This window comes from Dreissena polymorpha, chromosome 16 (assembly GCF_020536995.1).
Source record: "Dreissena polymorpha isolate Duluth1 chromosome 16, UMN_Dpol_1.0, whole genome shotgun sequence".
Classification (NCBI taxonomy): domain Eukaryota; kingdom Metazoa; phylum Mollusca; class Bivalvia; order Myida; family Dreissenidae; genus Dreissena; species Dreissena polymorpha.
The window spans coordinates 15,211,647-15,226,769 of NC_068370.1; the positions used below are offsets into that span (position 1 = coordinate 15,211,647).

At 34.8% G+C, this 15,123-nt stretch overlaps 1 protein-coding gene across 2 annotated transcripts in view; it reads left to right on the forward strand.

Annotated features, from left to right (window-relative positions):
* The first annotated feature begins 216 nt into the window (after positions 1 to 216).
* LOC127862656 (alpha-(1,3)-fucosyltransferase fut-6-like) overlaps positions 217 to 15,123 on the forward strand; it is a 35,508-nt gene continuing 20,601 nt past the window's right edge. Inside the window, exons 1-2 of one of the 2 annotated variants that reach the window (XR_008040723.1) lie at positions 217 to 322; positions 13,481 to 13,567. Coding sequence is in view for 1 of the 2 variants with exons in the window: in XM_052401858.1 (XP_052257818.1) it covers positions 298 to 322 (25 nt within the window). In the remaining variant the exon portion in view is untranslated. Of the gene's footprint in view, positions 323 to 13,480; positions 13,568 to 15,123 lie in introns of those variants that run through there. The other variant, XM_052401858.1, reaches the window with a different exon arrangement.

Genomic DNA, 15,123 nt, shown 5'->3' on the forward strand with positions numbered 1-15,123 from the left:
CAAAATAACATTTGCTGTGAGTAGCAATTAACACCGACATTTATGGATAGCTTTCATTTTATTTACATTAGCTATATTTATTATGTACATTTTTATCCGATGTTGGCAAACATACAGTTTGATTCTAAGAAAAAAAAGGCCGCAAAAACATAAACATAGAAAGGCAGTATAGAAGCGTGTAGCCCGTTCCGGGAATAATTTATTTGTTCGTTCGCGCTTTAGAGTAACGAGTGCAAAAAAAAGAACATCTGTGGACGAACTCGTGACAGCAATTATCGGATAAATTTAAGCTAAAGGATGGAACGTACCGTTATAGCGCCAGGTAAGCAGGTAATTTATTTATTAAATAAGCTTAGTTAGTAAATTGGTGTACGGTATCATTTAATAGTCTACTATTTAACTGTCTTTGTTAAGCAGAAAAGAAATTATCTCCCTTGAAGTTGACATAAAACAATGAAATAAATTAACGATAAAGAATCCGTTACTGGAGAAGCAATACGGAACAACAATACACATATAATACATTGATAATGGTTGTCATTTGTCAACTTGGGAAGATCAGGAGGCATTGGGTTGGACATATAATGCGACAAGAATACATGTATGATAGTAATGGGATGAAATGGGGGTACCGGATGAAATGGTAGTGGAGTGGTGTGACATTACTGTTGTTTAAAACTTTGAAGGATTATATTTAAGAATTTGCACACTTCTTTAAGTTGTGTTGTTGAAGTTGTTGATAGAACTGTTTTAAGAGTTAGGCTTGAAGTTGGTGTGTTTAATACACTTAAATACTGTTCTCTTTGTGTGAAATGAAACGTATCGATGCAAAACTCTTTTGGAATGTAAACAGCTATCACCAAACATCGAATGCTCTTTTTCATTCTATACCAAATGCCAACAAGCCACACAGACGTAGAAGTACCATATTGTGAACAAAATTAAAATTGTATCAAATTGTAAATAAGTGTATATTTTAATTTTGTAAATTAATAAATTAATACATGAACGCGTTCTCAAGAAATGTGCATGGTTGGGAAATACTCCATCCTATGTGTTAATTTGTGCATACGACACACAATTGCAAAGTCCACGTTTACTGAAACCTCACGTTTAGGTTTAATGACAAACACTGGTTTGGATTGCTGGTTTTTATTTGTTTCTTATCTAATGCAAACTAGTGATGATTTCATCACAATTGAAGTTTTGATACACTAATTACAATTGTTACATGTTGATTAAAAAAAACAACATTAACTTTGAATGATGCAACAGACAAATACTGTTTTAATGGACAAGCATTAGGTTGTGCATTGATGTAATAGAACTATCATCAGAACAAGTCATATATTTGATCGTTCATCTTCATGTGAAAGTTTAAGATAAAGCTAATAAATATGTTGATATTGAGATCGTCAACACTCTCTTGAAACCACCAAACCGAAAGCATGTCTTTATGTTATAACAGTGTATCTTTCTTTCATTGATGAGCAGGCGGTGATTGTCGGTTGATCTCAACTCGTCTATACTTCGTTCGGTGCATTGTTAACGAACGACTGAAACACAGTTAAAATACAATAATATGAATCAAAATATTATTTGCTTGTGTTGTACATAAAGTACTTTTCTAATAGGCATAGTGTAACGTGATATCGATTTGTCGCAGTCCTTAAAATAATATCCATGTAATATTCATGAAAACATGGGGCATTTGCATTCGAATAAGAAAACCCATCAAGACGTCATATTTGGTGTTTATTACTAAACATAGCCTGGTCAAACAAACTTTAATATTTTTTAAATTGATATTCGATGTATACATTAAATATGGTTCTTGTACTGTGTGTTAGTAGCTCGTGATTAAATATTTCACAGATGTAGGGCGTACGATTGACGGAAGTGTTAGGCTATATTTATACAGTAACCCAATGGATCACCCAATCCATATCAATACATTTTGGATCTTAAAGCTGTTGACAAAGAAATTGTTTGTTCCAGCGTTTACATAAAACAATTATTTGAACATATCGTTAACATTTATTTAATAGACAGCGGAATCGCATATGTTTTCGAGAAGATAATTTTTTACTCGCAAGTTTTCCGCAGTGAGTTGCTATCGGCATAAAGGTAAAAATAAAATAAAAAGATACTAAACGTTATCACCGTTGAAATGTCTCAGTTTCTGATATTTCATTTTCAAAAAGGATAACTTCTTTTTTTAATTTATATTTATACATTTGAGCCGTGCTCTGTAAAAAGTGGGTTTAATGCGGACTGCACATGCTAATCCTGGACGACACTTTATGCAACTGCATTAAACCCATTTTTCACAGAGCATGGACCATTTATACTGTTACGACTTGTGTTATCAGTTTAAAAGCGTCCTTGGGCAATACATGTAGCACTTACTGACTTGCGATCATGTTCCTTCTGTGCTTCATGACTTTCTCTCAGGACATGGGTTAAGAACTAAAGCATAAAATATAGAACAACGAGTTATTTGTAATGCATATTGATGTCAACTTTAATTATAAAATAGAAGTCAATGTCTCGTCTGCGTAGTTGATACGATATTCAGCAAATGAAGTGTTTTTTTTTTAAATAATTTATAGACCCATATACAATAATTTAAACAAGGAATACACTCCAGGTTTTCCAGTGGCGTATCGTTATACAAAAGAAACCCGGGGACTGTTCCATCGAATGTATATGTTCATTCATCGGAAGTTTGTGTGTACTGATCCTTGTTCTGATGTGTGCAAAAAGTAATACTTTACGCTTTCCACTAAAATTAACGTTAGTTATCTAGTTAAAGTGAACGTAGCATGTATTTGCCGATTATGTTGTTTTCGATTAGTATTACAGACGATGATTTTTAAAGCGGTTCTTCGTTGCATCACGAAATGCCTGGACACGTGTAAACAGTGTTCAAACCAACAGCTGTTTTAGCATTTACAAAATTCGTTTGAACAAAAATAACTTGTTAAATGCAATTCCAGATCATTATAATTCGTCAGTTTATCGGATCAAACTCACCAACACATTGAATTTATTAACGAAGCTCTCATTTGGTGCTTAACCTTTTTTATGCACAGCGAATTTACTTGTCTTTTTTACACTTTTACACTTAACTATGTTATATATATATATATATATATATATATATATATATATATATATATATATATATATATATATAACATATATTTTCCCATGTTATCGTTATTTTTTTTTAAGTTTAACAAAATTAAATATCAAACTTCCACAATTATCGATACATGACGTTATGACAATAGACACAATTATGCCATTACACTGCAAGATACAGCTTTATCTCTTCTAAAGAACATTTGTCGAGTGTTGTAAGTTCTATTGCAGAACAGATTGCATTAACTGTATTCGATACTTCGATACTGAGCTATCATTTGTCTGTTCTAATAATTGACGTATGTTCTTATGATTTGTTTTAAAACAAAACTTAATAAAATGTCGCAATTCACAATAGCCTTATATGACAATCATACAAAAAACACAAAATTGATATTAATGTGCGCGTGGCAGCTTTATTCTGAAAAAGCTATAATAAATATAAGTTCTGTCATACGCTTGTATTGAGACAATATACTCATTATGACGTAATATGCAAAATTATAATTGTACATACTCCAATAGAGACACTTCCATCGCATGTGCATCAAAACTTTTCGGTATTAGCGCTTCATTGAGTCCCTTATAAACTTATGTTGTTACTTTTAGGTTTCACTTATACTTTAAAAGACGTTCTAAAAATAAACACAGCATTTCATGTCGAGACAGCTTTAGTATGGTTAGAAGCAAATCCCTTATACAAGGTAATGCTATATACATATTTAGTTATGAAATGATATTAAAAACACATTATCTCTACTGGGTGCTTTCCCGACCAATCTGTAATCGAAATTTATCCGGTATTCTATTTATTCCACCAGCTTGTGATTATAAAAAAGAAAGAACACGTGGTAAACATTACATAAAATTATATCATTCTTATGTTCTTACAGTTATTAATTTGCTCATACTAACCTCATGAAAATACCTAAAACAATGTATATGTGTTGTTGTTTTAACAGACAAAATGCACTCCAAATGATGTGAAAGGAAAAGTAATTGCGATACGTACATCATCGGGGAAACATTCCATCGAATGTATATTGGCATTGGTTGGTGGTTTCGTTGAAATGAGCCTGGTTAGGATGCAATCAGGACCTTGTATTAAATTTAATCATATATTTAAATTCATTTAACTGAAATCATTGGTAGCAATATTGTGTAATTATTGGTAGACTATTAATCGTTATCAACAACGTTCTGTGTATTTGCCAATGATTTAAGTGTCGATGAAGTCCACAGCTGCTGATTTGGAAACCGTTTACTCGTAACTTAACTAATTGCCGTTACAAGCGTCCGAACTGAATTAGTTATTTGCATAGTAAATGATATAGATATAGTACATGATCTTTCCGCGGTCTTAAAGGGGCTTTTTCACGTTTTGGTAAATTGACAAAATTAAAAAAAGTTGTGATAGATTCGCACATTTTTATTAATGATATTTGGGAGGAAACAGTAATATTGAACATTTAGCATGCTCTAAAATAGCAATTATATGCATCTTTTGACAAATAAAAAACCTTAAAGTATAAAGCGTTGAAACGCGAAACGATTGAAGTGTTCTAATAAGAGTTATTGTCAAATTAAAAGGTGTGGTTTTGGGTAGAAAAACCGCGTTCTAAGAATGGCACAACATTTTTAAGCTAGTCTAAGAACGAAAAACAGACGCATTTCTAAGAAGGCGACTACTTATACAAAGTGTGATAATAACTAAGTGGTTTTATTATACACTTATATCAAATTTGTATCAGAAAATTAAGTTTTAAAAGTTCGATCGTTGCTACTGAATGGATGCTGTCAAACAGATATGTGTGGTGTGTTTTATGATTGTAGCACGATACTTGCAAGTTGTAACAGTAATACGACCGAAATGTCGATTCCAGCAAGGTGGGAGAATATTTGTGATTTCGAGGTATTTTGTAATTTAATTTACTTGTGTCCTATAGTTAGGACATCTACCGCTGCCTGTTAAGCAATCATGTTGCTTGTCTTGGTAGTTTACTTGAGGTGGTAACTCTATATAGGGATTTGGACGAATCGGAGTCAGAAATAAGGAGGCAATTTAATCAACAGGTCATTTTAATCTCAATAAGCTCTTAGATAGTAATTTTTGAGACCGAATAACGTTGTGATGTTTTAGGGATTCCATGTGTATGTGTATGATTATCACATAAATAAACACATATCGTTTTCCAATGCTTTCCATATGCATTACAATTCGGACAGGTGGTAGGGGACCAAAGTAAAATTTCAGGTGCAACTAGTTTGAAGACGCATACAAAAGGCACGCACAAACTTGTGCCTTATATACCAATCAACGAGAGCAAGCGGTTAGTCATACTTGCGCCATAAATGTGATAACTGCGCTGACTTATAACGGATTGGCTTTGAAGGTTGTTATTATCTTCGAGGAGAATGTTGAACTAATCAAAATTTGTAAATCAAGACATATACTGAGAATATTGGTTCCGAATGACGTCCTAAACTGGGTGAACTGTGTATTGACACAAGTGCATATTACATTTAACCCGTGCAATAAATATTAACCTTGGTCAAGCTGTAGTGGTGAATATAATTAAAGCAGATTTCTTTTTAATCTCATTCAAAATTAATATCAACGTGTCTAGATGTTGTTTACGTATGAGAATGGCTAAGGCGAATATAAATCGTTTTGCTACGTTACCGAGCTTCAAACATCCAAATTGACGGGAACTCTTTTACGTTAAGAGAATTTCTCAAGCTATTTCCGGAGCGCGGGAGATGATGTCGTTATTGTTATAGGTGCATAATATTGACATTCAACATGACATTAATAATCATCAAAATAGTGACGTTGTTATTGTGTGTTAAGAATAAAAATTCAGTAATATATAAAGGAAATTTTTGTGAAATTTGGTGGAAAAACGATTTTAATTCACGAGTATGCATAGAAAATGAGATGTTCGCCACGAGTGAAAAAATATTTTTTTATGATCACGGGTGAATTAAAACAATATTGCACGAAATGATTTAATCAAACAATTTTTTTTAATGTTATGCTTACAAAAGATTATTTTTGTATTTTGTCATTCTGGAAAATATATATGTTCGCTGGGCGCCCCGTAATGTTTTACATGTATTTTAAAAGGACGCTAATCGGTATGTTTTTATAAACATCAATGCAGAGTAGTCGCCCTTGGTAAATCAGTGGTACTATCGATAATGGTATTATCAATAATTTTCAGTTATTTCTTACTGTTGACACAGTAAAATATCAGCTTTAATTCACTGACAATTTCTCTATAAACCATAGGAAAGCATATTATAAAAATCATTCATCGATTATTTAATCGTACATTGATGAAATATTCATGAGATATTATTTGTGGCTTTCTATAGTGTATGAAAGGTTTGATTGTTGCCCTAGGTGAATAACTGAATCAATTTTATTCAAGGGAACGAAAATAGAACGGTCTTGTGTGTATATGTAAGGAAGGCTACAGGTTGCCTAGCCAACATTGAGGATATGACATATTTGATACGTTCATCAATCTAGCAATAGTAGTAAAGCGTCTGGGATTTCATTCCATAGATTGTAATCAAACAGACGCAAACATATCATGTAAACCACTAAGATAAATCAAAGTATTATTACAAAATGTAGCATTTCAGACAAATATGCTACATGTCCAGACGATTTTGTCAAAGACATATAAGTATGTTCATATCGGCAATGTGTATAATATGCGTTATGATAGCTTAAGATACCTGTGTCAGTAATTGGCTCAATTAGAGTGAAGGGTACACAAAAACGTGCGGATTATAGAGGCGTTTTAAAATACAATGTTTACAATCTGATACTTGCAACTTATTCGCGTTTCTGAGCAGTTACTTTACTATTATCATGTCCTCCAATTTATATTCACTTCTTGTGATGATTTACTAAGAAGTATGACGACAAGCAAAAACTGTATTCAGAGCATCAATCATATCCAAATAAAAAACAGTAATCGTTAGTCGATTTAGTTATAATAGGTGTATTTCCTTAATATTGTTCAATAGTTCATGTTTTAGCATTTAATAATATTATTTTTAATATAACAAAAGCTGCATTTTATAAAAACATTAGACGTCTCGAGTGTTTCAAGGGACACAAAACAATGCGTGAGCTTGCGAATATCCGTGTACATGAACATGTTTTCTTTACCTTAGTCCATTCTGAAAACTTCTATCATTTAAACAAATATTTTTATAAGCACTTTTTTTATCAAATCACGCCTATCTATATAAGCAACAACAAAAAATGGCGCTGTAATATACGTATAATATTTGTAAACTTTTCTGGGTGTGAGCGGGAAGCCATCGACCCACACACACCTATTCGCGCGGAAAATAATATATATTTAACGGAACAAAGTATAGCAAAGTAAGACATTTGCTAATGGATAAAAAATGGATGACTTACGATTAGAAGGTTCATGGCGTACATCCTTATTAATCGAAAAAAGTAATTCAAACGCAGAATCGGAATGGATAAAACACCATATCCCACAAATTTATATATCTTAAGACACGCCTCTCACACAAACTAAAATGAATATAAGCCACTTACGATTCAGCTGATTCTGGCCTCATCAACACCAAACCCAATTATAGTTCAGCCTGCTTGATTTTATTAACGTGAACATTCATAATTTAAAGGACAGTGAACTTTATTGTCGCTTCGTTTTTCGATCGAAAACATAAACTACGCAGTCAGGATAACAAAAATGCGTCCCTTAATTTACATGTAACATACTGTTTTAGACGACTACGTTATAGCTTGTACTTTTCCAGCGCTACCTTTTTTATCTCTGGAATCAACGAATAGTCTAGTCAGTTATGTATTAGTCATTCAAATTGAGCACAAAAGTGTACGCTTCTGTGCTAGAAACTTGACAAAATCAAAAGCTTAACACCATTTATAAAAAAACAAAATAATAAAAATATATAAAAATATGTTTCCATTTCCTTGAACACGAATGTTAACACACAAGTTGTTGGAGACATTATGATTCAACTATCTTAGCTATAAGATACAAATGAGGTAGGCACATTTTTAATTTTGACGTTGACCGTTTATTGTTGTGTATGTTGGTCGTTCCTCGAAAACTCTCACACATCATTTATATAAAACATGTATATAAATATTAAAATATATTTCTTTTCACATTGTTAACACACATATTCTTTTTGGTTCGGTTCAATTGTGTTTTATGTTGGAATAATACCAACAATTTGGTACACGAATAAAAAAAAACGTGTTGTTGACATCTGATTTTGTACCACTGATGCCATTCCTTAGACCGATGTTGTAGTTGAACGTCGCATACAAGAGCGGCGCCTAGATTATATTTGAACAAAATTCGTAACGCAAAATAACAACATCAGCATTACCATAATTAAAGTGAGGGTTCAATATGAGATTAATGACATGCCTTATTTAGCATACACATGTACGACTATTATTTAAAATTCTTCTTAAGATTCGTTTGGTCCAGTTTTTTTCGCTCGTCCTTTAAATATTCTTTCAGACCTAAAACCGGGGGGTACGTTTAATAGTGAGACTTGAGGTACTGTCCCGCAGAAAACCCTTTGACTTCAAATCTTCAAGGAACAGTTTCTGAACCACATTTTAAACAAAACGGCTTCTGTACATTATTGTTATAGAACTAGCAATTAACTTCAGATCCTTTGTTGATTGAGCGAATCTCGTTTTTCCTCTATAAGAGAAACCAGCTCATGGCATGGACATAATATCAAAAGAGTCCCGCTTAACGAACTTGAGGTATTCACTAACTGTTTCGTCTAATTGTGTTTTATGTTGGAATTATCAAAAAGTTTTAAAAAAAAACACTATTTTAATTACACCATAAATTGAGATAAAGTGCGCAGCACAAGAGCAATAACTATTTCTTTGATGTTTATGGAGTAACTATTATTTGCTACTTCTAAATTGCCTGCTCAATGCATTATAAATAATTGAAATTTATTTTAATGAAAGGGGGCATCGAGATTTTGTTTGTTCAATAAATAGCTAAACTATGTCTGTTCTTCCAAAATGTAAAAGTCAATATCAGTTTGGAAAAAAACAAGCATTCAGCGACATTCGGTTCTAAGATTGACATATCGAGTTATTGATGGAAAGGTTGTTCCGGACAATTTAGACCTAAATGAAACGTAGCTCCAACTTTAAGCCTCAAACGTCTTGGTTATACGACTAAGCGAACACGTGTATTGCAATAATATGATCATAAAATAATGACGTTTCTCACAGGATGTTCAGTAAACGCAGTGGTTGGTATCTAACTTTCGTCGCCATCATACTATTGCATTGTCGCCATTGTATTATCGCGTTGTCGAATTGTCGCCATCGTACTATCGCAATGTCGCCATCATACTATCGCGTTATCGCATTGTCGACATCGTACTATCGCATTGCCGCCATCGTACTATCGAATTGTCGCCATCGTACTATCGCACTATCGCATTGTCGCCCTCTGAATTTTAATGTGTAACCACGGTATTTCGTTATCTAGGAAAAAATACGAACGCGCATGTGTACCGGAAGGCGATAGACGACAATGCGACAGTGCGACAAAACGATGGTGTCAATGCGATAGAACGATGGCGACAATGCGACAACGCGATAGTACGATGACGACATCGAACTATTGCGTTATCGTACTATCGTCATCGCAATTTCGCATTGTTGCCATCGTACATTCGCATTTTCAAATCGTATTATCGCATTGACACCATCGTACTATCGCACTATCGCATTGTCGCCCTCTTGATTTTAATGTGTAACCACGATGGCTCAAACGGTATTCCGTACTTTTACAAATTTCGACACTCGCCTGTTTTGTTTTTGTATTCATGCCATCATTTTCGCATTTTCTTTTAATATTGTAAATGAAAAAAGGCATCAAATATATGGGCCATTCTCTGTGAGAAGGGGTTTGAATGCATGTGCGTAAAGTGTGGTCCCAGATTAGTGCAGTTCGCACAGGCTAATCTGAGACGACACTTTCCGTTGTAATGGTTGTTCCGATTGCAGAAGTCTTTCGTAGCAAACATCCAGTTAAAGCAGAAAGCGTCGTCCCCGATTAACCTGTACGGACTGCACTGGCTAATCTGGGACGACACTTTACGCACACGTATTAGCCCCCCTTTTTACAGAGCACGGCTCATATCTAATTACGTCATGAAAACCAAGATAATAATATAAATATACAACCACGTAAGTTTGCTGTATGCAGAAAATCTGAAATAACCCTAAGTTTATCAAATGGGGATTATGTCCTTACGGAGGACATACGGAATAAAAAACGTGTCAATATATGCGCATTGTTAGAAAAACTCGACCATGGTTCTACCACCTAAAGTTAAAACCCTTCTCAATTGTGTTCATTAAATGTAAAACATCATTTAAGTGGTAACGTATCTTAAATAGGTAGAAGACTTGTAATCTTATCTCTCTTACTCTTAGCTGGAACATCATTTAATAAATTAATTTGCGTCATTACACAAATGGTCACAATGAAGATTGGAATCTTTCTGATCGTGGTCTTTGGTCATAAATTCATAAAATAACAGTATATGAACAATTATTTTACAAAATGAAATAGAACTGGCTTACATTAATAGTTTTGTGCATTGCAAAATTTATATAATTTTTTAATCGTGTTTTGTGAACTAAAAAATATTGACACAATTACATTAAGATGTTCGTGAAAAAATGTTCAATGCTTGCACAGGCTTTTCGGATGCAACATGTCCGGATGGTTGGACAAGATTCCACTCGTCCTGCTATTTGTTTGGACATACTCCATACTCATTTTGGATGCACATGTTAGTTTTGCTTAGATTTTACAATTCCGCTACATTTACTGCAGCGGACGTTGCATACGTTCCTATCTTAAATTCCCGATCCCTGGGTATTCCTCGATCATCTGCTTTGTTAACAATGGTATATTTAAAAGCATGGGAACAGCACAAATAAGATAAATAAAACCCAAAGCCCAAGTCCCATATTATAACGAATGGACACGGCAGTCCCGGATCGCCCCGGATCCCCCCGGATCAAGAACCGGAACGATCCATTGCCTTTTGGGATTTTTGAGTGTCGACGGTCGTTCAAAGACCATCACCCTGATAAAATCTGCAACATGCCATCAACACGGCGCCTACGCGGATTGTCCCGGACATTCACGACAGAGCTACGGACCTGCACGGCAGAAACACGGATAAACACGGACCAACACGGCACTTACACGGACCATCCTGGACTTACATGAAAACGTCTCGGAAAAACAAGGCATCCAAACGGACCAAACCCGATCTGCGCCGGACCGACAATGACTTGTATACAAGCAGGTTGATTTCGGTGATTCCATCAGTCAGCAATCAGATCTCGAGGGTGTAACCTTGTTTACATATACAAAACATCAAAGGCCACCTAACAGGAAGCGTATTGTCAAAGTGTTTCTTCCAGCTCCCAAAAGATCGACACGAGCAGCACCCGCTACCGATGAAGAACATCTCAAACAAGGAGAAATACGATAGAGGTCCAGATCAAGATTGTCATTATATTTACAAGTAGATCATTATCCATCCACAGCACCCACAAAAACTGACGCCTAAAGACAAAATTAAAACATCCCTCGTCCATTCAGAGAAAATGAGGTCATCATGGCCAATTGGCTCAATGAGAACCCTATGTTGAACACGAAATGTATTGCTGCATAATTCAACCCAAATGATTTGAAATCGGCGTCGACCAAGGCCATGATGATTACGGAATGCTAATAGTTGTAGAACGAGGAGCTACTACACCGAAGACAATTTTCGGCGATGTGCTTCCCGTCCAAAACAACCACATAGTAATGTAACTCATGTAGGTCACTGAACTGCTAGACAATGCTCCTCTACTTATCTGGCGTTTCATGACAGGGCATTGATTCCTCAGCACGTATACACATACTTATCGCAGACCTGAATGATGATCTTGTAGATTGTTCTGTGTACGACCCGAAAGCCATACATCCGACAATGTTAACTGTATCCGATTTTAGATACCGCAAAGATTTTGCAAACTTAATGTCAGCTTTTAATGCTTCCTGCAGTTTAACTTGTTTGGTTTGATTCTTTGCTCAAAACGTGTGAGGATCTGTTGGTATCTGATAGCCCATGTGCATGATATTAAAGAGGCTTTGTGCTTCTTTTTTTCTTGAGTTCGCCCATTATAGGCCGTACGCAATCAACAAGGCCTGTTCGTATGGCGAGCCATTGCCTGAACCAAAGTGTTCTCCTTTTCATTTTATTCACTGATTCACTGATTTAAATACAAATTTTTCGCGAATTTTCTATTTCTCTGTCGAAGCTTCGCTTTAGCAATCAGGATACTGTTTTAGACCTGAGCTTTTTGCAGTAGAAGCTGGCTTCTCCGCAGCATCCTATTGTCCTCAGTCGTTATATCATCGTCCACATTGCATTATCGGTAACAAAAGAGACAACTGTACATCTACCTTCATGGTTCTTGAAGAACAGGGGTCTTAAATATGTTCCAGGACTGACAAGGACGCACACGGACAACCATGTCATAAATACGATTGTCCCCGGACACTATACGGCTCTCCTCGGACCCCACACGGCAGCTATACAGACCTACCCCGGATGGTGTTATCATGCCGAATCGTCACAGATCAACACGACAATTTTGAACTTTCCAAAACCAATGTGTTGGCCTCCCGGAGCGCCAAGGAAATTTCTGGACGTCCCAGGACCTTATATGGATCGACACGAAGCTACACGGTGGCCACACGGTTCACATGTCGGATGATCCCGGATATGAACCGTGTTGATCCGGCATGTGTGTAGGACTGAGGCCTCAGCGTAATCTCCCAGAGAAAAAAACATATCAATTATAAATAATAATGTGAAGCTGCCTTATATGTCACATGTATTTATTAATTGGTAAAAATATATAATCTTTTATGGCAATACAAACGTCTCTATGTAACAGTTTTTGGCAGGTATTAATTTATTGATTAAGACTGTTCAAATATGTGACGTGTGTTGCATTATTAGCATGATATGTTGGTAATTTACCAAGTGTGTATCCACGGTCTTATCATACTTTTTCAGCTATGAAAAAGACAACGAACCCGGCAATACAGTTTTCTAATATTCTGTCATACGCACGACAACTCAATATGAATCAAAAAGGCGTTCAACGATAACTGGTCCTTAAATAATGCTTTATAATTACTAGCTTTAGAATCATAATTTTCGCTTTTATCCCTTTTTTCAGCGTCAATGCGAGCACTACAAAGCCACGCTTGTTAACATTGAGACACAGGAGGAATACAATTTCATAACGGGCTTTCCGATGATGTTAATCGGTATGATGTATATTTTTGAAACAAAGTAATTTCGAAAATATTTCCCATTTGTGTTAAAATAATGACACATTTTTATTTATCTTCGCACATTATTAAACTAGAACGCTAGTGCTATTACTTTTTAAGTCGTTCTAAACCACATTCATAAGCAATTCACCAAACATATAATAGATGTATGCTACATTTACTGGCAGACCATATTCATTGGATAGGACTGACAGACGAAACAACGGAATGGACCTGGAAGTATTACCCCTCAGAAAAGATTGCTGAATTCCTCAACTGGCATCCCTCGCAGCCCGAAAAAGGAACAAAATCCAACTGCGCCGCGATAAATTCGGGATACAATTACCAATATGTTGACGAGCCGTGTACTAAACAGTATCAGTCGATATGTGAACTTGCGAACGTTAACATTACTTAAACATATTTGTTCTTACTCAATGGCGTACAACTCCTTAAGCTTATTAAGATGCTATCGAGTCTGTTTTCTGGTTAGAACCAGTACTTGGTGTTTTGTGGATATCTAAAGAATGCGCCAAAAGGCCAATCAATCCCATAACCTCTTGGTCACTAAGCCGACAACGTATGGACTACCCAACAGCGAAATTACGTTAGCTGCTACTGTTAATACGTTCTTTATATGTATAATAATCTGGCAGTTCATTTAAAATTCATACACGCAGACGAATACGAAGGTAATTTCTTACTTCAGCAGTTCTTTAAAATTCCCAAAAATGTTGCATGCTCTTGCAATAACTAACATTTTATACACACAAACAACACGCCAAACATTAGAATTCCATTTCTAGAAAAACTCACAACAAAACAAAAACCGAACAAACTAGTATACAGAAAACAAATAAATAATATCATAAACGAACCATCCAAATTCCAAATAAAATGGCAAAATATATTACAAGAGCGTGAGTTAAACTGGAAAGAAATATATCTTATGTCTTACAAAACAACAATCGACATCACACTAAGAAACTTTCAGTTCAAATACACAAATCGCATAATCGCGACCAATAAATATATTTTTAAATGCAAATTATGCAACTTTAACTTATGTAATTTCTGTGTTGAAAATATCGAAACTATAGAACATCTATTTTGGGAGTGCAAATACATCCAACTCATCTGGAATCAGTTGACATCCTTTCTTGGCCAACAACATCTAAACGTTAAACTATCCTTCTTAAATGTTAGTTTTGGAACTAACACACTAAAATCAATAGACAGTAATAATATTGTGAATTTCATCCTTATATTAATGAAATATTTTATCTTTAACATGAAATACAGAAAACAAATACCAAATTTTAATTATTGTATGCATAGCCTGAAACTAAAGATTCAGATTGATAAAGAAATAGCCCTCAGTAATGATACATTGCATATTTTTGAACAAAAATGGAATCAAATTAAATTTTCATAAAGCTAGTCAGTTAAATACTTTTCTCTTTATGTTAGCTTATCATGTCATATATTCCTTTTACTATTGTTTGCCCTTTTTAAATTTTATAACATCATTGATTATATTTAACAG